The 26223-nt window shown below is 36.0% G+C and overlaps 1 protein-coding gene across 1 annotated transcript in view; it reads right to left on the bottom strand.

Annotated features, from left to right (window-relative positions):
* Window positions 1–26223, bottom strand: part of PTPN9 (protein tyrosine phosphatase non-receptor type 9) — a 66736-nt gene that overhangs the window by 5186 nt on the left and 35327 nt on the right. Inside the window, exons 5-9 of the mRNA XM_016144108.2 lie at window positions 23777–23882; window positions 17779–17889; window positions 15706–16034; window positions 9768–9861; window positions 4128–4194 (exon numbers count right to left, since the gene is read on the bottom strand). Coding sequence (XP_015999594.1) covers window positions 4128–4194; window positions 9768–9861; window positions 15706–16034; window positions 17779–17889; window positions 23777–23882 — 707 coding nt within the window. The remainder of the gene's footprint in view (window positions 1–4127; window positions 4195–9767; window positions 9862–15705; window positions 16035–17778; window positions 17890–23776; window positions 23883–26223) is intronic.

The following is a 26223-nucleotide window of genomic DNA, read 5'->3' as shown; positions in this document are numbered from 1 at the left end:
TTGCCCCCATCCTGATCTCCCTGCCCAATTTCACTGCCATGAGGACGATATCAGCTTTTGTCTGAGCTACTGTGCTACCATTTTGGTTTACTTTTCTAAACAAAGCTCTCTCTTCCAATCTATTCTGGATACCCTAGCTAGTTTAATCTTTCCAAAAAATTGGTTCATCTACTTCTATTCCTTTGCTAAAGCATCTCTCTCACCTCTAAGGCTGTTCACTTTCTACCCATTTTCAAGTGCTGCCTCTTTCTTGAAGCTTTCTTTGACTACCACATTCCTTGTGGATCTTCCTCTCCTCTCAGATCTTGATGGCACAGCTAGATGAAAACACCTTAACCATTTACTATATATGGCCTTACATCAGTCATTTTACTTTGTGAGAATTACTCATGTCTCAGCAAACATGGGGCTGAGGGCAAAGGCCATGTCATCGAGTTCTCCATCTGTGTTAGAACCTGCACAGGGCTGGGCACTCAGCAGGAACTTTGAAGATACTTGTAAGCCAACCAAGGGAGTAACAACTCAGGATAATTCCTTGTACTTTTCCAGTGCTTTTTCCTCCTCTGGTTTCAGGGAAGTAGTAATAAGGGTTGACTTTGTCCCAGAAGTCTGCTGGTTTCACTACCTTTTTTGCTAAAGCTTTTTTAGCACATACTAACATTTTATAATACTAGAATTTCCTCTTTGCATAAGTGGACACTACTAAAAGCATGTGAGGTATTGGAAACAAGCTAAACGTCTAACAAAAGAATAAATTATGGCATACCGCTAATTTAAACAGTCCATAAGGTGATATTATAAAAGCTGTATTTTTGCCATCGAAAGGTATTCACAGGATACTATCAAATAAAAAAAAAGAGATAATGTATACAAAGCCTATTTTGCTAGATATTTTCTATGTCTATATTTTTACACATAGAAAAAGGTTTAGAAAGAGACACAAAATGTTAACATTATCTCTGGGTCTTAGGGTTATGGATGATTTTCATCTTTGTTTTCTAAATTTTTTCTTAACAGCTATGCATCACCATAGTACATACATTAAGAAGACAATAAGAACATGCTTTGTCCATCTCTGACTCCCAACCTTATCCATATCCCACTATCCTGTACCACAGCAGTTCTCATATACTTTACTTTGCACATTCAAACCACTGACAGATTGGTGTTGCCTATCAGAGGACCTGATAACCCAGATACCACTCAGGCTCAGGCTGGGCAGAGAAGGGTCATAATTTTCCTCAAAGGCATGAGAGATTTGGAAGGAAAAGTTGTACTCCCTAGATTAGACTCTTTAACAGTAGATTTTTCTGAAGAAATAAAGTCACCAGTTTGTGCTGACATGGGTAAAACAATCCACTGACTTAGCTTACTCCAACTTTTGACCCAAATAGACATGCATTCAAATTCTACCTCTGTCACTTGCTAGCTGTGTGATCCAAGGTCACCTAAACTTTCTAGGCTTCAGTTTGTTCATGGATTAATAAAACTTCCTTGCAGAGTCCATAATAATTAGATGGAGATTATATACCTGATACATAATATATATTCTCAAGAGATGACAGGTATTATTAGTAGAAATATTATTATAATTAAGAATCAGAATACTAAATATAGCCAAGAAGGTTAACCAGGCAAATCAAATTAGCCTTCTCAGCATCACAAGACCCCTATATTCTAGTGCTGAGTATTGATACTCTCTAAAGGTGATCAGTGTTTGACTCAAGAAATCTTCTGACCCATACTCTGGAGGGGTCTCTTCTGGACAGGGCCTCCAGAGCCAGCCTAAAGGACTCGATCCCTGCATAATTCGCAACACTAAGCAGTGCCCTTGCCTTCTAAACCTCAGAAAGGAGCATTCTGAGCCCTCTAAAGCCAATCCTTACCCTCCGTAAGCCCAACCATGCCAAAGCCATCCTCCTCAACAAAGCCTCTAGGCTCAGGCAGATCACATGACATCCTATACCTGCCAAAAATCTTTCCTGATAGTTCTCTTATTTCTTCTTACGATCTTGAAAGGACTCCTTTTGGAGGGAGTGGTCCCTCCTAGGGGAAAAAAATAAATCTGTGACCATAAGACCAATTAACAATGTGCCAAGAATCTAAAGGCCCTTTTCCTTTTGCTTCTTCCTCAGCTTTTATTTTGAAAAATGTTAAAACTACAAAAAGTTGAAAGAATAGTATGGTGTACCCAGACATTCTTTAGCTCAAAAGCTATCATTTTTAGCTATCACTTTGCAACATTTGCTTTCACTATTCAGTAGTCCTCCCTGATTTGTGGTGGATATGTTCCCCAGTGAATGCCTGAAACCATGGATAGTGCCAAACTTTTTTTTTCTTTATACATATATAACCATGATAAAGTTTACTTTATAAATGAGGCACAATAAGAGATTAACTACAATAATAAGATAGAATAATTAGGTAACTGTAGTCTCTCTCAAAATATCTTTACTATACTCACCCTTTTTTTGTGATGATGTGAGATGATACAATGTCTACGTAATAAGATAAAGTGAGGTGAATGACATAGGCACTATGACACAGCGTTAGGCTACTGTAAGTTTTTCTTGAACACAAGCACTGTGATACTGCTACAGTCAATCTGGTAACTGAGATGGTTTCTAACTGACTAATGGGCAGGTAGCATATACAATGTGGATACACTGGACAAAGGGTTCATTCAGGTCCCAGGTGGGATGGAGCACTAGATTTATTTCATCATGCTACTCAGAATGGTGTGCAATTTGAAACTTATGAATTATTTATGGAATTTTCCATTTAATATTTTCAGATCATGGTTGACTGTGGGTAACTAAAACTGCAGAAAGCAAAACCAAAGATAAGGGGGGAACTATTATATACATGTATTTTCTTTTTTACTGAACTATTTAAAAATGAGTTTCAGACATTATGACATTTCATTCCTAAATTACTCAAACAAATATTTAGAAGAACAAGGGCATTCTCCTACAGAAAAAATACCATTATTACACTTAAGCAATTAAATATTGATACAATAATATTATCTAAAATTATCTAGCAATATTATCTAGTCTCCAATTGTCCTAATAGTTTGTCCTTAACAGTTTTTACCTTCTAACTGAGGTTCCAATCATGGATCACACAGTACCCTTGGTTATCATGTCTCTTTAGTCTCCTTTAATCTAGAACAGTTTCCTGGCTTTTTTGTTTGTTTGTTTTTATGGCATTAACTATGAAGAATCTAGACCAGTTTTCTTATTGTATGTCCCAGAATTTGGATTTGTCTGGTTTTTCGTGATTAGATTCGGATTTAAAAACTGGAAACATACAACATAGGTTATGTGGTAAAGCGAGCATAGATTTGTTTGTCCATTATTGGCGACACTTAGTTTGATCACTTGGTTAAGGAAGTATCCATCAGATCTTTTGCTGGCTATGTTTTGCAATGATTGAAAGGCCTTAAGCCCACTGAGTGGCCGGTTATGTCCTCCTGTGTTGTGATTTTTTGCCACCCTCTTAGAAGGCAACCTGATATTCTCCTTGAGATAGCAGAGACCAGGTCAGGAGGAGTACTAGGCCCACAGAAGCATTTATAAAAGCTCTATCTGAAATACTCCTAGAGCCCAGGACTTCACTGTCAGACCTAACACAGACTATTCATGTCAGAAGAGTGCTGGGGTTCTCTGTGATCATACAGTGACAAAAGAAGGCTCTTAGGACAGCAACACCCATTCATAGATTGGACTCAATTTCTGGGAAGTCCCACTGGCACTTCTGGCCTCCTACTGGCCATAAAGAGAATCTCACTGGCCAGTGAGTTCTGATGTCCCATTCCCTTGGGTTGGCAATCTTAAGACACAGTCCAAAATCTTATACTGGTGTTGTGTGTTCAATCTCCAGTTTATCGCTATACAGTGGGTTTCCAGGCTCATCTGATACAGAAACTCTGTATCTCTCATCTGCCTTCCTCAATAACCCCCAATCTTTTTAAAAAATAACTCTGATCTTTACGAAAGGCCAGGATTTAATGGCCACAATATCACCTCGAGTAACCATTTTCTTTAAAAATAATGCTGTCATCTGGTGTAAGGAATCACAGGTAGATGACTCAAAACCAACTCATTAGGGGCAGACCAACTTACCTTGTGTACCAATATAAGCATTCTTCTGCTTGTAGCCATCCATGAAACTGGCATTGATGTAATCTGTCTAATGATAAAAAGAAAATATCACTGCATCTGCATGGAACACACAATTTGGGTGGGAAAATGATGTACTAGTAGGTAAATAAAACCCAAGGTGTGGATATTCTCCTGTCAGGAAAAAAATGAGAAGCGAAAGGGCCAATTCAAAATCTCATTTCACAAATGTTGCTGGAACAAGTGGATGTTCACATGCAGAAAAAAGGGGTGGGGAGGAGGAATCAAGCTGATCCTTTCCTTACACCATACACAAAAACTAACTCAAAATGGATCACAAATCTAATACATAAGAGCTAAAACTATAAAACTAAGAATATTTAGGATTAAATCTTTTTGACATTGGATTAGACAAAGCCTTCTTAGATGACACCAAAAGCGCAAGCAACAAAAAATATATAAATTCAACTACATTAAAATTGAAAATTGCTTCAAAGGATACCATCAAGAAAGTGAGAAAAAAAAAAGCCCCACAGAATGTACATATTTGATAAGAGACTTGTATCTAAAATATACAAAGAACTCTTACAACTCAGTAGTAAAAAGATAATCCAATTTTAAAATGGGCAAAGTAGCCCATTTCTTCAGTGATACACAAATGGCAAAAAGCACATTAAAAGATACTCAACATCATTAGCCATAAAGGAAATGCAAAGCAAAACCACAGTAAGATACCATTTCACAACCACTAGGATGGCTATAGCCTATGGGTAAGAGATAGACAACAAATGTTGGCAAAGATGTGGAGAAACTGGAACCCTCATTCGCTGCTACTACTAGTGTAAAATGGCGAAGTCACTCTGGAAACAGTCTAACAGTTCCTCAAAATGTTAAATACAGTTAACATGTGACCCAGCAATTCTAATCCTGAAAAAAATGAAAACATATATCCATAGAAAAACTTACACACAAATATTCATAGCAGCATTATTCATAATAGTAGCACTATTCAAAATAGAAAGAAATGGTATCAATTGATGAATGGATAAATATTGTGTGTGTGTTTATCTCCATACAATGGAATATTTAGCAATAAAAAGGAGTGAAGTACTGATACATACTACAATGTGGATGAACCTTGAAAACATGCTAAGTGAACAAAGCCAGACATAAAAGGCCAAATATTGTATGATTACATTTATATACAATGTCCAGAATAGGGAAATCTATAGAAACAGAAAGTAGTTGGGTTGGGAGTAACTGAGCTTCTTTTTCAGGTGATAAAAATGTCCTAGAGTTGATTGCTGGTGATGTTTGTACAACTCTGTGAATACATTTAAAAAACCATTGAATTATATACTTTAAATGGGTAAATTGTATGGTATGTGAATTGTATTTTAAAGAAGCTGTATTTACAAAAAAACAGAGTCCATTAAGATTTGTGGTATCACAGCTCAGAATCAAAAGGGAGGCAAGCCAAGCAACCTGAACAAACATCCTGTCAATGCTGCCACACTGTAACTAAGAAGGAAGAAAACTGTAGCTCATATCTAGAACCATCAACAACATGGGCCACATACACAAGCTCTATTACTACCTTAATATTCAAAAGAAACTATGACTAATGGCTTTATAATTCCAGGAGCAAATCTGGTAAACAATTACTAATAAACCTGAATCTTCCATTTACTGTGGAAACAAAGCCTCTGCCAATGTTGGCAGTAATGAGAGGGATTAAAACTCAAATGATGATTTTCAGATTAATTACAGGATGACTAAAATAGTCTCCTGGTGCACTGGGATTCACTTATTCCTACACAAATAATTTACTAAATGTCTGATATGTACTAGACACTGTTCTAAATATTGAAAATAGAGCAGTCAGCAAGACAGATAAATACAGATATATCTGACTCCAGAGCCTCAACTTAACCATCATACTCCACCTGATCATAGCATATACCATGACAATTTCAATAATACTGATGAATTTTCCCTCAGTCTTCCAAGCTCTTAGCTAATGTGATGCTAAGGGTCCTGGACAGGGATAGGATTTCAGTTTATGAGATTGAAATATTATGGTCAAAAGAGAATGAAATCATGATCCTTAGGATCCTGACCCTTGTACCATATACAAGGCAATGATTTTCCAAAAAATCACCCTCCAGAAAAAAAGAGAGGGGATATAACAAGTGCCTATAATGTGTATCATCACCTCAAGTAATTAAATTCCTTTAATTTAAACAGCAGCCATAATTAATACTGTTTATGATGCATATGGAGGTCATCAAACAAAAGTGGTATATCAGAAGGAAAAAGGAAAATGTGTAATAACTATTTAGTCATGGACCTCAAAATTCTAAGTGTTGCATATCGTTGCAAACAAGTTATATTAAGGAGGACTTTAAAAAGGAATAAGTGAATGATTATTCAATAGAGGATGCATGATATATAGGATAAATGAAAAGAAAAAACTGTGCTGATGTTATTCTAATAGATTTTTCTGGTTTAGTATAAGCTTTTCAGTGACATACGTGTGCACGTTATAGGAAATAAAAACTGCTCAGGAAAACTGCTAGACTGACTTAAAAAGTAGATCAGAGGATGGGGAAAAATGGCATAGATGATATAGAGGCTTTGTTCATCTCTCTTGCAACCAAATCAAAGTTGTGACAGAAAAACAGTGCAAACAGCAAACGAAGTTACCTAGGATCCAGATGAATAGAAGCACTACAACAAGGGAGAGAAACAAGAAATCACCCTGTAACTAGAAGGTAGCAGGGGGCGAGGATGCCCTGTCCTGACCAGCTAAGTGGGACAGAAGCTGTGGCAGCTATAGCAGGTGACTGCAAATGCCTCATCAGAGGCCAGGTTTGTGAGTGAATTTTTGCAGTGACTGACTTGCTCATTCTGAGCACCAGCACCAGGTCGGCTGCTCAAGGGGCACCAGGGACATACAGGGAGATACTGAGTTGTCAGAGTGAGGGCCAGAGATGAGGCTCTCTCTTGGGTAGGAGTGCTGTTGGTATCCATCGTTCCTCTGTTGAGCCTTCCCCCCTCCCAGCGTGAGGACTCAGCACCATCATAGCCCAGAGGATTCCCTGAAACTCCATCTCCCCCAACCAACATCCAGGTGTGTCCTTGGCGAGTCCAGGGCTCCTTGCTGAGATAGCTCCAAGACTCACACTGGTGGCAGCTGATCACAGTTTCTGGCGTGGCCTCACGAGGCAACTATAAGCACAGCATCTGTGGATTGCTTGCTGAATCTTAACAGGTGGCTCCAGAAGGGCATAGCCTGGGGCTAAAGTTGGCCTGCAGGTGAACCTCTCTCAGGACTGTGCCACTGGACACCTACTACACAAAGTCATGCTAATAAGACTGGGAGACTTAGGAGCTTTACTTAGTACATAGAAACAGACACAGAAAGGCAGCCAAAATGGGAAGACAAACAAGCAAAAACCTTATGAGAGAACAAAACAGAAATCTAGAAATAATGGAGTCAAGCAATCTAACAGATGCAGAGTTCAAAATACTGGTTATAAAGATGCTCAATGAATTTAGGGAAAGAGTAGATGAACTCAGTAAGAACTTTAACAAAGAGATTTAAAAAACCCATAAAAATGGAAATGGAAATTATAAAAGGGAACCAGGCAGAAATGAAGAGCGCATTATCTAAGATGAGAAGTATATTAATGGAATAAACAGAGTGAATAAAGAAGAAGATCAAATGACCTATATAGAGGATGGGAAAGCCAAGGAACTCAATCAGAATGGCAAGAAGAAAGACGCTAAGACTATAAAAGTAATTGAAGGAGCCTATGGAGCACCATTAAAAGTAAAAATATCCATGTCGTCGGGGTACCTGAAGGAAAACAAGATGTCGAACAGCTATTTGAAGAAATAATGATGGAAAACTTCCCTCCTCTGGTGAAGGAAATAGACCCACAATCCCAGGAAGCTCAGAGAGTCCCAAAGAAGATGAACCCAAAGAGGCCCACACCAAGACATATCATAATTAAAATGCCAAAGGTTAAATACAAAGAGAGACTCTTAAAAGCAACAAGAGAAAAGCAGTTAGTTATCTACAAGGGAGCACCCAGAAGACTGGCAGCTGACTTCTCAAAAGAAACTTTGCAGGACAGAAGGGCTTGGCACAAAATATTCGATGTGATGAAAACCTAGGATCTACAACCAAGAATACTTTATCCAGCAAAGCTATCATTTAGAGTCGAAGAACAGATAAAGAGCTTCCCAGACAAAAATAAGCTAAAGGAATTTATCAACACCAAGCCAGTATTACAGGAAGTGTTGGAGGGACTTCTTTAAGAAGAAAATATATGTATAAAAATATGAATAAAGTATGGTAATAAGTACACTCCTATCATCAAGTATCTCAAATGAAAAAGAATTAGGTGCTTCAACAACCAAAAGATTGTGTGGAAGAAAACAAGACCCCTACATATGCTGCCTATAAGAGACTCACTTCAGCTCAAAAGACACACACAGACTAAAAGGAAGGGGATAGAAAAAGATATTGCCTTGATGGACCCAGAGGGTATTGCACTAAATGAAAAAAGTCAGATAGAGAAAGATAAATATCACATGATTTCATGTACATGTGGAATCTAAAGAACAAAATAACAAACGACAACAAAAATGAAAATAAACTCATAGAGATGGAGAATATTTTGAGGTATACTAGATGGGAAGGGGGTTAGGGGAGATGGTGAAAAAGGGTACAGGGATTAAGAAGTACAAATGGATCTTTAAAAAATAGACATGGAGATATAAAGTGTAGCATAAAGAAAATAGTTAATAATGTAATAAATATGTAAAGGAGGAAAAGGAGTACTAGATTTAGTGGGGTGATCTCTTTGAGTTATATAGATTTCTAATCACTATGCTATAGAACTAAAACTAATATATTATTGTATGTCAACTATATTTGAAAAAAAATTCATAGAATTTTACAATGTAAATACGAGCAACTAATTGTCTATTACATTTCAATAAAGCTGGGGAAAAAAGGCCAAGTTACAGAGAAAAAAAAAAGTAGATCAAATGAGGGGAAAAAAAGCAATGACGTTAAATGTCTGATTAACATTTTCACTGAATATCTATACTAATATATGTGATTCTTAATATAGTTATGATCAAATATATTAAATTATAAAATCATTTAATAATTTCATCTCTATTTCTAGATATTTATGTATACACTACTTTTTAATTTTTTTCAGATCTTCTAAATGGAAAAATCAGAGGTCACTTATAATCAGAGTTGCCTTGTATTGAATGCACATACACTTACCAATACAATGAATGATATGACTATGACTTTACCGCTGAGGAGTTAAAGGAGAAATAACTGAACATAAATCAGGCACCTACAATATATCAGACCTTGTGCTATCAGCATTTACAGAAAGTATTTCAATTAATCGCCATTTAGTACTGTGAGATGGGCATATCCTTAAGGACTAGCCTATGGTGAAAAGCTAGTATGTAGCATAATTAAAACTCAAACCTTATCTTTTTGGCTTAGAATCCATGTTCATTCTACTATAGTATTAGCAAGCTTCACTTTATAAGAGGCTTAAACTTCCCTCAGTGCTCCTGAAAAGATGGCATTTGTCTATCTACCTGAGTGTGGCCACTTCGTTTTGTCAGCTTCACTCTGGTTTGGTCCAGGCAGGGTACATCCCCATAGCGATTCTTCTCTAGGTTTCCTGGAGACCTGAAGAAAATGAAACAAAGAAGTTAAAACAAAGAAAAAGTGGGAGCAGTATGTATGTTACGTATAAAGTCTGACAGTGCAAAGGTAGATGTCAGTTACTATTGTGAGTGGGTATTAGAGCTTTTCATTATTTAGTCTGTGTAATTCTATATCATTTAATATTTTTAATGATAAGTACATATTACTATAGAAATAAATATATTTCCATTCAAAAGAGAAAAAGAGAAAGGTACAGCACCAAAAAAAATCTAGCTGCAAATAAAATTTTCTACTACTCATTTACCAACAGGTGTTCAAAATCTCTTAAGTTCCAGTTTAACATGATTGGTTGACAACATGTTTGATGCCACTCCATCCAGCAGTCTCATTAAAATCAATAAAGGAAATATCAGTATAAATACAAAAAGTGACAGCAGAGACATAAGTAGACAAAGAGATTTATACCCACTTTGGCAGAGGGAAAACAGATGGCAGGATTTGGGCTAACTTGGTCAACTACAGAAAGCTAGAACCCACAGAGGTATCTACAAAGAGACACAAAGACTCACCCTCAGAACTCTCACACCCTGGAAGGCAAGGTGGGGCACAGGGCTAAAAACAGAGGAATACAAGAAAATCTGAATGACAGTTAGAATCTCCTGGTCTCTTCTCCCTGTCCTATCCTGTCTTATACTCATATTCAGGGGTATCTTGCCCTACCAGGCAAAATAGTGGAGACTCCTCTCTAGAGAAAGTGAATAGCCGTACATAAAAGAATTCTATCATTTGGAGAACATCAATAACAAGCTAGCTGATCATTTTAATATGAAGCTCACCCATGCTAATCTTGCTTCCAAGCAACTTTTAAGAACCCCATTCCTAAATGTAAACTAACAGCCAAAGATCTCCAGAAAAGTAAGGAAAGCCTGTAACACAAAACAGAATCAATAAGAGAAAATGAGTTTAAAAAAGCCTATAATAACCTGCACATGTGGAAAAAGAATAGGATGCTGTGAAAAAAGAATAGAATGCTATGAAAAAGGAAGAGAAGAAAAGCTCTTGGAAATATAAAATAATATCTAAAGTACGAATTTTGATAGAAAAGACGAGAACATTGAGGAAATTTCCAGACTATAAAACAAAAAGTCAAAGTGATGAAAAATATGAAAAATTTAAGAAAATAAGAGAATCATTCTAGACAAGGGTCAGCAAACTTCAGCTTGGCTATGTGTTTTTATAAATAAAAGTTTTATTTTAACACAGCCAAGCCCATCAGTTTAGTACTGTCTGTGGCTGCTTTCACACCATAACGGCAGAGTTGAGTACTTACGACAAAGACTATAAAGCCCCACATGCCTAAAATATTTATTAGCTTGCCCTTCTTAAAGTTTGTCAATCCTGCTCTAGGAGATCTAACCAAAATAATAGGACTGTCCCAGAGAAAGAAATGACATAATACAAGGAAAGAAAAAAAGAATGTAAAAAAGTCCTAGAACTAAAGAGTACAACCCTTCAAAGTAAAAGAACCAACCTATCGAGCACCTGATATAATTAATGATAAAAAGGACCCATACCAAGGCACATCATTGTGAAATTTTAAAATCCTCAAAGAAAAAAACATCATTTACAAAGATTTGAGAAGGAATAAGAATAGCATCAAAGTTGTAGCATTGCTAGTAATTAGAAAATCATTGCTTGAAAAATTCTTAGGTAAAACTATTTCCAACCTAGAATTCTATCTTCTAACAAAATAGAATATACATAAAGAAGATAGGGGGTCCAGGAAACAAGAGCCAATAAAGGAAAATGGTGAGGGGAAACTGCAGGGCAAAAGCTGAGAAGCAAGTCTAGACAACAACCAACCACAGTTTAGACCGGGGCAAGAATCCGAAAAGTTCCAGAGTGAAGTCTACAGGGAAAAAAAATAAAACCTGCTGATTATCTGATATATTTGACCATTTGGAAAATGACAGTGTAAAATAAATCTGACTAAACATAGAAAAAAAAATAAGCTTAGGTAAATAGATAACTAAAAACAAATTTAAACAATGAGGTCACTAACTCCTGAACAAAAAAATGGAATTGATAAGATTTAAAATATTTCATTATTTCACAGAAGCCCACTTAGCTCTGCAGTAAAAACATTTACAGGCTTAATAATGTAAACACTGACTATTAATTAATAAAAAATTGTGACATATTGGAAAAACAGTCAAAAGGGAACTGGAAATAGAGTATAAGAGCTAAATGCTTACCTATCATAAAAATCAACAAAAGTATTATAAACATTTTATTGAGACATACAGAAGAAATACCAAAAGAAAGCTACAAGAGTTGAAAACAGATATGGAACTGAGGTTTTAGGCAAGAGATTGCTGTTTATTTTGTCATTGCTTTTTTCTTTGGTAGTACTTAGTTTTGAAAAGTTTATTTGCAAGCTAAACAGGGTGGGGCCTGGTTAGCACTTGGATGGGAGACCGCCTAGGAAGACCAGGTGCTGTAGGCTAAAAAAAAAGAAGAAAGAAAAATTTATTTGCATACATATTGATTAAAAGCAAAAAAAAATTACAAAGACCACCGACATAAAATAATATTCTATATTGTTCATGGGTACAAATGTATATGTAACAGTATAAACAAAATGGACTGGAAAGAAATATGCCTTATTCAGACTAGTGGGTGCTTATGGGAGTGAGAATTAGGAGTGAGGATTAGAAGGCATTTCAACTTTATAAGAAATTCTTTCTTTCATATAATATGAAGCAAATACGACAAAATATTGAGCATTGTCAGTATCAATTCTGGTGATGGGAACATAGTTGTCTGTCATGTTTTATACTATGTACTTTTCCATATTTAAAAAAGTCCCTCTTTCAACACAAACAAACCCAGCTAACATTTTACAAAGTTTGATGGAGGAAAGATACTCTTTTCAACAAATGGTACTGGAACAATTACATATCCATAGACAAAACACAAAAACAAAATGAAACAAACACAAACTAAAAATACCACCTTATACAAAAATTAACTGATCGCAGACTTAAATGTAAAACATAAAACTATAAAACTTTTAAAAAGAAAAACCAGGAGAAAGTCTTTGAAATCTAGAGTTAGGCAAAGTGTTCTCAGACTTGACACCAAGGGTATGATCCATAAAAGGAAAAAAACTGAGTAAATGGACTTCATCAAAATAAAAATTTTTGCTCTGCAAGAGACGCTGTTAAGAGGATGAAAAGACAAGCTATAGATTGGAAGAAAATATTCACAAACCATGTATCCAACAAAGAATCAATAGCTAGACTCTCAATAGTTTTTTAAAAATCCAAATAAAAAATAGGCAGAAGATACGAAAAGACATTTTACAAAGCGGACATACAGATGGCAAATAAGCTCATTAAAAGATGTTCAACATCATTAGCAATTAGGGAAATGTACATTAAAAATGTAAATTAAAACATAATGGGATCTCATTACACAACTACCAGAAAAGCTAAAATAAAAACCTGTGACATTGAATGCTGGTGAGGTTGCAAAAAAAATGGGTCACTCATACATTGTTAGCGGATAAGTAGAATGGTACAAACACTCTGGAAAACAGCTGGGCAGTTTCTCATAAAATTAACATACAATTACCACATGACCTAGCAGTTGCACACTTGGACGTTCATCTCAGAAAAATGTAAACTTGTGTTCACACAAAACCTAGACACAAACATTCATAGCAGCTTTACTTATAATAGAAACTGGAAACACAGATGTCCTTCAACAGGTGAATGGCTAAACACACAAAATACTACTCAGCAATAAAAAGGAATGAATTCTTGAAAAATGTGACAACTTAGGTGAATCTCTAGTGAATTATAGTGAGTGAAAAAAAGGCAATCTCAAAGGTTATATATAGTATGATTCCATTTATATAATACCATTCTTAAAATGACAAAATTATAGTAATGAAGAATGGATTAGTGGTTGTAGCAGTTAAGGATAAGGAAGGTGGGATGGAGGTATGTGGTAATGGAATTCTCTATCTTTTCCTGTGGTGATGAATACACAAACCTAAGTATATGATAAAAATTGCATAGAACTAAATACACACACACACTGGCAGATTGTATCAATATCAAGATCTGGTTGTGATATATTGTTATACTTTTAGAAATGTTACCATGGGAAAACTGTGGAAAGGGTACAGGTGATCTCTCTGTATTATTTCTAACTGCATGCGAATCTACAATTATAATAAAAAGTTAAATTAAAAAAAATCTTTTTAAAAAATGGTATAGGGAGAATAAAGGGAGAGAAAGTCTCTTGGTTCAAGGGCATCCTGTAAAACAGTGAGTACTTTGATATCTATTTCATAAGCTTAATAAGGTAGAATTCTAAGGGAGTTTTTTCTGTATAAGTAATTCTAAGATAGAAGTCTGGAGCTGATGAGGATCTGAGTTCTAGCTCCTGAAGTGGCTCGTTCATTCAATAAAGAGGGAAGATTAGGAAGTCCTTCCATAGGACTAGAATGTGTTCTCTAATTATAACATGATAGCTGGTTTGGGTGATGCCAAGAGAACAATCGAAATCTGCTTTTTTAATGGGAGAAGAGGGGGGGCATGGTAGAAATGACATCTCAAGGATCGCACAGCAGAAGCACATAGAGCAAGTCAGGAAACCCAAAGATAAGTGTACATCCTCTTGGAGCAGTCCCGAGCACCTCCCTGCTCCATAATCCTTCATTGATTCAAAACTACAGGGGTAAAAAACTGGGAGAAATAATGGATGCATATAGGTGTCTTAAGTTGGGAGAGAAGAAACAAGGCTGTGTGGGAGAAAAGGATATTCTCCCCAATTCATGGTCTGCTCATTTTCTTTTCTGACTTTCCTTTGCATTCTTCATCTGCTTATTGATATTTTTTTCAGTTGTTTCTCTCTCACTTCCCTTTCCTGGTTCCTAACTCATTTCCCTCTTTCCTTTTGCTAAAAGGTTCTCTCCCTGCATCTTCTTTACAGCACACTGAATTAGCTGGACAGAAATTACAAGAGGGAAGAGGTACTCACAGAATCATGAATTCCTAAAACATTTAAGCTACAGAAAAAAGGTATCAGAGTCTAACATCACAGGGAAAACTGAGGTGCAGAGAAGGAACTTAACTTGTGTAAGTCACAGAGGGGATTTTTGGATAAGGTGGAACTTGAGCCTGGGACCCACTGGGACAGCTTCCCTAATTTTCAACAGACAGAGCTCAACTTGGAGAGAAAGAATTGTCTGCTGCTGCGAATGAAAGCATAGTAATATAAATCAGAGCAGCAGTAAGAGAAATATCTACACTCTATTGCCAACAATAGTTATCAAGTAGCTATGAACCAGTTATAAACTAACCAGGTGGTTTCGTGATACAATTTAGGTCCAATGAAAATCCCATGAGGCTAATCCCTAAGAGGCACCTTTTCTCTCTTACTATGAATTACTTTGAAAGTACTGGCACCCCTTCCTCAGAAAATAATGTTATATTATAAATGCTTGAGAGAGAAACTGTCCAAATGAAAAGACCACAGATCACAAGGACAGGAATAGAAAGCCTACATTTTTGTTTTTTCTTAAAACACCTGCATTTCAGGAAAACGTCAAAAAATGTGTCCATTATTATAGGGTTCCCTTTTTGGTACCAAAGACTGTCAGAAATTTCAGAGTATAGGATATTGGCAAAAAGCACCAACGCAGGAGGTACCTCTTTCTGGAGGACAGAAACCAGTATCTAAGTGAGAGTGGTGTTCCCTAACATAGAGTCTCTGTTAAAGAGGTGAAGTGTGGAAGGAGCTGTTACCAGCATATGCCAGAAGCACCTTGGTTGGCCCAAACTTCCTACTTACATGGAACAGTGGAAAGTGCCAACAGGGTTCTCACGACGGATGTCTTCATACTCCTCATATATCCCCTGCTTCTGCCTGGTGCTAACATAATTCATCAATTCTTGAATGGTCATGGCCTGGGGACCTGGAACATGCACTGAGTCCCAGTCTAAGGCAGGAGGGAGGGAGAACAGGATGATCTCATCGAAGGGATCCGGGTGGCCGTTCACCTGGGGTAGGAACTGGAAATTCCAAGTGGCGAGGTCAATTTTGACGTACCCACCCAGGTTTTCTGGAAGGCACTCCCTGGGCAGGTGCTGAGTGACCTCAGATGTCTTTAATATCTGAATCTGGAAGGCCAAAAAGAATCATGTGAGTATGCAGGGGGAAAAAAGGCAAAGAGTAAAGATAAAGAACAAATGTGCTTATGTTGGGTTTGGAGAAGGGGATGAGATTTGCATGAAATACTTGGTATACTTGTAAAAGTAGACTGTACTTCCTCAGCCTGGGGTTGACATCCTATGAATTTCCAGACAAAGGTCTGACTTTGTGTATCAAATTCACTCCTAGAAGTAGGGGCTTTGTTATATACCTTCTGAAAGGAAGGTATAGTGAACAAAGGTTTCATACTGTTAATAAGGCTTCCCAGTACTATTTGACACACGTATTTGCTTTGTGACTACCAAGAATGTGAAGGTAGTGGTTATTTTTGTTAACTAAGCCTGTGCTTTACTCATACCTTGGTATGGGTGTTCTCAAAGATAGGTTTCTATGAAAGTAAGACAAGACCGGGCACTCAAACCAGGGTAGCCCAGGAAGAATGCTAGAGAAGTCATTGTAGTACCAAATTCTGCTCTCTGCTGAGCCACAGCCAATACTGAACCAAATTAGTCTAGTTGGTTGTCCTTGGAATCTATGTGGAAGGAGGATGCTGATCTCTCTTGCTGTTGCCTCTTCTTGGAATGCCCTTTTTTCCTCTTCAAGGACAGCTTATAGTTCATGAAATCTGTCTGCCAGAGGCTATGTTCTCGCCCGTCCTCCTGCAGAGCCACAGTCCTCTGCACTTGTTTGTGTCTGTGTCTCCTATCAGGACTGAGACTTCCTCCAGAGTAAGGATGGTCTCACTTAACTTTTCATTCCCAGGGCTCAGAGCATGAACTATAAAGGTGTTCAATATATTTTGAATGTACACACTCATATATAAAAGTGCAAGAGTTTGCCTAAGGAGTCCTCTCAAAGAGTTACCTTGGGAAAGATCTCTTCGACTGAGTCACCATATCCCTCAGTAGTTCCACAGAACCACACATCTTCAGTTTTCCCTCTCCAACCCAAGTCACTTCAGCTATAAAGACCTGCATTGTTATTATTCATATAACCTCATAATCCTATACCACAAAAATCTCTGATAATATTTCACAACTTTATTATTTTATCCTAATATGTCAATGTTTTATATGCCCTTTCTTTCAAGGATGAGAATGAATGGGTGAATGAGTGAAATCATAATCTTTCAGTCTTGGAACACTCAGGGGATGACAATAGAATTAAGATAATTTTAGACAACACTTCTGTGTTGTAAGGAAGTTAGGAAGCAATGAGCTGTTTTAAAAGAAAACACCAGGAATATAAGCAGAAAAATAGTGAGAGATTCTCTTCTGCCACCCTGGTGGTTGAAGGGACTGAATGGTATTTCCAGTTAAACAAATTCAAATACCAGTTCAACTAATGCAGTTTTATATTAGCCATTGTTAAATATTAAAGGCCTGTATAGAACTAGGCTAAATTTTGGAACAGTAGCCATTGCTAAGTTACCCATGGGACACAATCCTTTAGTACTATCATTATGCAAAGTGCCATGGAGGGGGAGTGCCAGATATAAACTACATCCAGTTCCTAACTTCAAGAAACTTGTAGTACAGTGGGAGAGGCACCTTGTACTGAGCTAAGAAAAGAATAAAGCAGAGACCACAAGTGAATATACTAACAAAAGCAGAAAGTGTTCTAGGAGATAAGACAGGTAAAAAATTAATTGACAGGTTTCAACAGTATGGGAATCTATCCACCTCCAAATAAAATAAAGCTAGGTTGCCTTACCCTCTCTCGAACTTTGTCCTTCAGGAGGAGGCTGATGATGGAATAGGGCACTCGGAACCATATGGGTGCTCCCACAATCAGCACTTTCTTCAAACGAGCTGGAAATGCTCCCTGTGGAGAATAGATATGAGGATTTCAAGATACCAGATAGTAACCTACAAGGGAGAACCCAGAAGACTGGCAGCTGATTTCTCAAAAGTAACTATGCAGGACAGAAGGGCTTGGCACAAAATAATTCGACATGACAAAAATCCAGGATCTACAACCAAGAATACTTTATCCAGCAAAGCTATCGTTTAGAGTTGAAGGACAGATAAAATTGTTTCCCAGACAAAAATAAGCTAAAGGAATTTATCAACATCAAACCAGTATTATAGGAAATGTTGGAGGGACTTCTTTAAGAAGAAAAAACATGTATCAAAAACAAGAATAAAGAATGGTAACAGCTACATTCCTATCAACAAGAATCTCAAATGGAAAAGAATTAAATGCTCCAACCAAAAGATAGAATGGCTGAATGGATAAGAAAACAAGATCCCTGAATATGCTGCCTATAAGAGACTCACTTCAACTCAAAAGACACACACAAACTAAAAGGAAGGGGATGGAAAAAGATATTGCCTTGATAGACCTAGAGGGTATTGCACTAAATGAAAAAAAATCAGACAGAGAAAGACAAATATCACATAATTTCATGTACATGAGGAATCTAAAGAACAAAATAAACAACAACAAAAGCAGAAATAAACTCATAGATACAGAGAATATTTAGAAGGTATTAGATGGGAAGGGGGTTGGAGGGTGAGGGTGGGGAAGCAAAGGCATTAAGAGGTACGAATGGAGAGTTGCAGAACAGACATGGAAATGTAGAGTGTAGCATGGGGAAGAAGGTTAATAATGTAATAAATATGTAAGGGAAAAGGAGGGTACTAGATTTAGTGGGGTTAACTGCTTTGCAAGTTATGTGGATATCTGATTACTAGGTTGTACAACTGAAACTGGTATATTATTGTATGCCAACTATAATTGGAAAAAAACTCATTGAATTATACAATGTAAATCTGAACAACTAATTGTCTATTATATTTCAATAAAGCCGGGAAAAAGTTTTGAAAAATAATCATAAAAATGTGCTAAAGCTCATTCATAATTTAAAAAACACCAAATAAAAACATAAATATGATTAAAATCCAAAAATCATGTAGATGAGGCTGGTAAAAAATATGTTTATAGGAGTGTAAATTTGAACTAAGTTTTTAAAAGGTAATTTGGCAATATTTATCAAAATTTTAAATGTATGTATGTACTTTTTGACCCTACAAATTTGCTTACAGAAATTTACTCTGAGGAAGAGATTGGTCAAATATACAAGAATATATGTAAAATGATGCTCACTGAAGTCTTTATAAATGACAAAAAAAATGGCATGTACCTACCTCATTTTTTCTGCTTTGTATAGACATAAAAAGGAATACTCTGTAGCCATTAAAAAATGTGAGGAAAAAAATAAGAGCTATATGTATTGACATAGAAAGATGACAAAGATACACTGTTAAGTAAAAACTAGCAAGTTACAACCACTGGATATAAGTCCATATTTGTAAGGAAAAATATCATAAATTATCCTCATCCTGTATATGTGTATACATACATATATACATTTTAAAAGCCTGAACACATGTACCCCAAGCTCTTTATAATGATAATCTCCAAGGGAGAGAATTATAAGTAATATCTTAATTCTGTCACTTAATATTACCTTTGTTAGTTTTTAAGTTCTCCAGGCCTAAGTTTCTAGATTTGTAAAATGGAGATAGTAATAGTAACAACCATCATATCTCACGGTAATGATGTCAGGATTAAATGTTTTTTAAAGTAGTGGTCCCCAACCTTTTTGGCACCAGGGACTGGTGCTCCTAGGAGAATCTGACACCTGATGATCTGAAGTGGAGCTGAGGCAGTGATGCTAGTGCTGGGTGGAGAATGGGGAGGCTTCGCTCTTTTGCCCAGCCTGCCGCTCACCTCCTGCTGTATGGCCCAGTTCCTAACAGGCCAAGGACCTGTACCTGTCCGTGACCTGGGGATTAGAATCCCCTGTTTTAAAGCATGAAAAGCATTCAGTAAGTATTAATAATTATTACATTATAAGTGTCTGGATTAATGAATTTTTTAAAATCTATGTGTTTTAGCTATGTGTTTCAGCCATGCATTTCCTAATCAGAATATAAATAAAGATTCACCTTTCAGGGGGTGAATTCCACATTGTCTGGTTTAAATGGTTCATCTAAATACTTATACAGTTAAGAATCCATATGATGGCAACTAAAATACAGGTTATGACATTTCAAAATTTTAAACCAGAATTTAATCCTAAGATATTTACCAAGATGGGGAAAATCTACTCAGAGCAATTTAAGAAGTCAAAGATTACTGTTTTTATTCCAGTGAAATATTTTGATCCAAATCCTCATCACACTTACTGCTGGAAATTAATTCATACTAAGTAGATATCTGAAGTGTGAAACCATGAATTAAAGATAAATTTCTATTTACAATTTTCATGAGAATGAGGTTGGTAGAAGTTTATATTTAAAGTTTTATCTGTTTCCAGCAGCTAAGTCAATAATAAGATGATGATATAGGTTCTAAAGCAACAGGACTTCATTTCAGCCTTTTTGAATTCATATAGTAAAAACAAAACATTTATAGTACTTCATTATTGTGAACCAAATAAAGGACACACAAAAAACATAAGAACATTTGAAAAAAATATACAACTTTGTTAAAGGAGTTTGAAGGAACAAACAAACAAAAAAGGAGGTATCATTTTAGAATTTCTAAATTCAAAAGCAGAGAAAAATTATATAGAGTGCAGTATTGGGATGATTCAAAGAAATAGATACTTGGTAACAATGTAAATTTTTTTCCCACTTTTATGAAGGGTAACTTAGTAATGTATAAGAGAGATATAAGAATATTTATAATCTTTATCCAAATAATCTTTATCCAATTCTCAATGGGGAAGTCTTAGAAGTATCTTCTTAAAAAGAGGAAAAGCTAAAATGATCACGACAACATTATTTAAATCTAAAAACCTGACTAATACAGAAGGACGGTTAGATGGTTAATTAAATTGTCTATAATATTTTACCTTACCAAGTTATTGTGACTTTGTCAAAATTGATAGTCTAAATTGTGGAAAGGAGAAACGATTTAATATGTAAAACTGAAAAAAAAAATCGCTAATCTGAGTGGGGGAAAAAAGTTAGGTTCCTACATCTCATACCATACTTGAAAATCAAATCAAGATGGATTAAAGTCTTAAACAAGAAAAACAAAAATTTAAACTTATAAAAGAAAATAGCTCCTCAGAAAGTTAAATGTAGAATTACAAAATTCAATAATTCCACTTCTAATACTATGCAAAAGAACTGAAAGCAAGTACTCAAACAGATGCCTGTAAACAATGTTCATAGCAGCACTGTTCACAACAGTCAAAAGGTAAAAACAACCCAAATATCCATCAATGGATGCCTAGATAAACAAAATGTTGTATATATATACAATAGAATATTATTCAGCCTTAAAAGAGAATGAAATTCTGATACATGCTACAATATAGATAACTACTGAAAAAATTATGCTAAGTAAAATAAAACAGACACCAAAGGACAAATATTGTATGATTCCATTTAAATGAAGACCTACAAAAGGCAAATTATCAGAGGCTAGAGGAGGAGGGTATGGGGAAATACTGTTTAAGGGTAGAGTTTCCGATTAGGATGACAAAATAGGTTTGAAAATGGATAGTGGTGATGGTTATGTTGTGAATGTATTTAATGCCAGTGAACTGCACACTTAAAAATAGTTAAAATGGTAAATTTTGTTATGTATATTTTACCACAGAAAAAAAAGTAAAAAAAAATTAACACACACAGAATCAGTGATAATATAGTAAAAAAACACAATCTATTTTTTCTGACTTTGGAATAAGGAAGGATATAAGATGTAAACACATTAACCAGAAAGATACATTTAACCATTTTAAAATTAAGAACTTCTGTTAGTCAAAAGGAGTTTATAAAAAGTGAAAGAACAAGACATAAACTAAGACAGTACATATTAATACATATGTAAGTGAACTAGTATCAATAATATATGAAAACTATATAAATGGACAAATCAATAGGAAAATGAGTAAAGGCCATAAACAGGCATTTTGCAGAAGAAGAAAGCATATGGCCAATAATATATATGAAGAGAGAATCTCAACAAGAGAAATGTAAGTCATACCACAAGATACCATTTTATACCCACTTGATTAGGAAAAAAATTTAAAAATCTGACATTAGGATGTGGATCAAAGGAAATTTTACACATGGCAGGGGAATACAACTGCTTTGGAAAATAATTTTATGACACTGTTTTATGAAGTTGAATCTTCATAGACCTTATGACCCAGTAATTCTACTTGTACATGTATACTCTAGAGCATGCATTCTCATTGGGGAAGATACCACTCCCAAGGGGGTGAAATTAGTTTTCAGGAGAGTGGGAAATGGGGGAAAAAAATCATACTCTTTTTATATATAAAACACAGATATACATTCACTACATAATGATATATACAGTATAGCTGTGATATTAGAATTTCTTTAGAAGAAGAACTGGGAAGAGGGAGGATGTCTAAAAAAGACTCATTAGTGAGGCAATAATGAAAAAATGGTCGAGAAACACTGCCCTAGAGATACTATTGAACACATGCACTAAAGACAAGTATAAGAATATTCATAGCAGCACTGTTAGTAATAGCAAAAGTCAGGAAACAACCCAAGGAGCCATCAATAAAACAGTGGATGAATAAACTGGTACATTTAATGGATGAGGAATTAAAAGGTAACAATTCTTCTACCATCAATAAAAAGGAATGATTCACATTATATGCCACAAGAGGAATTTTAGTAATACAATGAGTGAAAAATTCAAGTCCTAGAAAACATCAGGCAGTATAATACCTTCTTTATATTTTTTCTGCTGTGAAGCTATAATAATAAACACCTCTAGAAATCTAGTTCCATAGTACTCCCAAGTGAGGTCTTAGAACAAAAACTGAACAGACTCCTAAATGAATGTTTTTCAAACTGCAGGCTGTCACTCAGTAAGTCCTGAAATTAATTTAATAGGTCATGACTAAAATTTAAAAATATGAAATAAAAGAGAATAATTAAAGTTATTGCACATACTAAGAGGATAGCTTATTTTGTGAAACATTTTTGTTTTATAAATATGTACACACAGATATACATACCCCTATCCATGGATTCTGAAATCTAAGCAACTCTGAAAACCTCAAGTTTCTACTGTAAGATTGGTGCAAAAATTCACGGGGCAGCAAACTTTAACCTGAAAAGCCCTAAACTATTTCTAACCTTTATTCTTCTCCACTCATTATGAATAATACATTTTACTGCAGAAACATTAAATGTGTTGGATTATAGAGTACCATACATACTGTATTATCTTTTAAAATTCAAAATATTAAAAAATATCACTGTACCTGAGCTTTGGATAAGAGATTAAGAACTTTGTCTATATACATAACTCTATGTATATCTGTAAGTTTACATGTGTGTACTAAGGTGAAATGTAAAGCATACTTCTGACCAGAATGAGTTAAAAAAAAGTCTGAAAGCCATTAGCTAGTTGACATGGTTTACGAACACTAGCCATATCTAGGCCTTCATTAACTCTTATTCTACATAACTCCAGGAAAAGGATATCCCACCTTTATGATTCAGAATATTCCTATGAATTTCTTATTTTAATTTTTCCACTTCAAAGACCATTTCTTATTCTGAGGAAGTAGACATTAGCCATCATTTAAAGGTGACCTTTAAACAGAACATAATGTTCTAATTTACATTATTCCTATATCTCCCAAAGAATAAAGTGTCCTAACCATTGAAGGAGAGTTGAGAAGGCCTTCTCACAGCCTTACCTTCAGCAGGTTCAAGACTTTCTTGCCAAGATCCAGTTCAAAGTTGGCATAATTAGAACCACACATGTCATAGATAAACACCAGTCCATTCCTCTGAGTTTCAAAGCTGTAAACCAACCATTGAACAAAAACATTTAATAAGATAGATGAGACAGGATGAAAGCCTGGGGCAAAAACAAAAGTGTGGGGACACATGTGAGACCAAAATAATCACCTCCCTGAACACTGGTCTTACAAAAAGATGATCTACCTTTGGTATCTTCTGATATTGTGATTTGTAATAATATATTTGACTCTGTTCCTGGCACAGAGTTCCTAAACCTCTTAGATTTCCTAAGTGAAGAGATCAGTACAGGTGATAATGAGGTCACCTGAAGATAGGAGCTGGTTGCCAGAGGAACAAACCACGTGTTTAGAGGGTTGGAACTTTCAGCCTCACCCTGCCCCCCTTACAAATTGAGTTCAATTACCCAGAGCAAATGATGTAATCGATCATGCCTAAGTAATTAGGCTTCCATATAAACTCAAAGGGATGGTGTTCAGAGAACTGCCAGATTGGTGAACATGTTGAGGTGTTGGGAGAGTAGCCCTCTTGGAGAGGGCATGGACGCTCCATGCTCTTTGCTCACACTTTGCCCTATGCATCCCTTCCACCTGGCTATTCCTGAGTTATAATATCCTTTTACTATAAACCGGTAATCTAGTAATGTGATGTTTGAGTTCTATGAACTACTAAACCCAAAGAGAGGGGTGTTGGAATTTCTGGTCTACAAACTGATGATCTAAAGCACACAGGTGACAATTACGACTTGCCACTGGCATCGGAAGAGGGTGGGAGGGGGCAGTCTTGTAGGACTGAAAACCTTCAACCTGTGGAATCTGATGCTATCTTCAGGTGGATAGTATCAGATTAGGTACTAATCTAATTGTGGAACACTGAGCTGGTGCTGAAGAAATGCTTGGTGGTGTGGAGAAAAAGCCTCACATGTTGGAACTGGAACTGGAATTATACTCACTGATGCATATTTATCCAGATTTATCAAATGCCATACTCCTAAGCTGAGAATGTTCTAGAGGTTATCAAAATTTGAACTGTTACTTTCCATGTCTCTGAATCTGCCTATCCAAATACTATAACATTCCATGTTCAACTCAAAAGTTTCCTCTTCCATGAAGATCTCCCTGATAGCTGTAATCAAATGTAATATCATCCTTAACCCTCTTAAAGGCCCATAAATCTTCACGTGGATCTTTACTGAGGCTCTTAAAGCACTCCAGCTTTGTGATGCTATCTGATTCTCTCCTAGAGTGTGAAAACGTATTCACCTCATTATCCCCAAAAGTCCCTAGCACAATCCTTACAAACAGGTCCATAATATATTGCTGAACTGTAATCCAGTGGATTGGAAGCCATTACCAAGAAATCACTTTAGACCTGTGGGAAACTGTAAACAAAATTCTATAATTTAATGATTGTGAATTTGTCCCTTAGGACTTGGAGGAAGAGAATGCACAAGTGGTCTTTGGAAAGCATCAGAGGTGGTGGGCCTATTCCCAGATTGAGGTTAGGAATACGTGAAGATATGAAAAGTATTCCTCTGTGCATCTCAACGTCTAAAGACTTCTCAAAGTTACACTCTTTCACCAAGCCAGATCTTTAGTTGCTTCTCATTTGTACACAGAAGAAATTATTTGATTGGACTATTCACAGATAATAGCAACAAGCTTTCACTTTTAAAATTGAGAAAAATTCTACGGTCATGCCTCCCTGAATAAGCCCAATCCCATCTGATCTCGAAATCTAAGCAGTGTCGGGCCTGGTTAGTACTTGGATGGGAGACCACCTAGGAAGATGCTGTAGGCATAAAATATAAAAAAATAAGGGATTGTAAGCTGACAAGGTCCTTGCAATCTGTGAGGTCAACCAAGGGTTGCCTTGCCTAAAACAAACAAACAAACAAAATTGAGAAAAATTTTTAGCATAAAACAATCCCGAAATCAGGGGTCTCAGTTATTTTGTATCCTAATTTTTTTTTTGCATGACCTCCTGGAAGCCTCTATACATTCATCCTTTCAACAAAATCCAAGACAGAAGCACCCACTCATGAAGTAGCATTTCAAAAATCTCTAAATTGTGAGGCTGCCCCAAGTTTCTCCAGCAGAGTTAGTTTCATATGGCCCCTAATGTGTTTGTGCTCAATCTTGACTTTTTTTTTTATGACCCCAGAGACTATGATTCACCAAAATCAAAGATGCTGTTAAACAAATGGCACAATTACTGAGTAGACTATTCAGGTCTAGAGACTTCCCATTTCTCCATAAGCTCACCAAGGGCCAAATTCAAAGAATTACAGATTTTCCCCTCATAGCTCCAGCTTGTGGCAGAGGGCTGAAACAAAAACAAGTCAGTGTCAGGTGAAATAGAATTTAATTAAGAAAAAAAAAAA

This window comes from Rousettus aegyptiacus, unplaced genomic scaffold, assembly GCF_014176215.1.
Source record: "Rousettus aegyptiacus isolate mRouAeg1 unplaced genomic scaffold, mRouAeg1.p scaffold_m13_p_3, whole genome shotgun sequence".
NCBI lineage: Eukaryota > Metazoa > Chordata > Mammalia > Chiroptera > Pteropodidae > Rousettus > Rousettus aegyptiacus.
The sequence above is the reverse complement of the archived record's forward strand: the minus strand, read 5'-3'. Positions and strand labels throughout refer to the sequence as shown.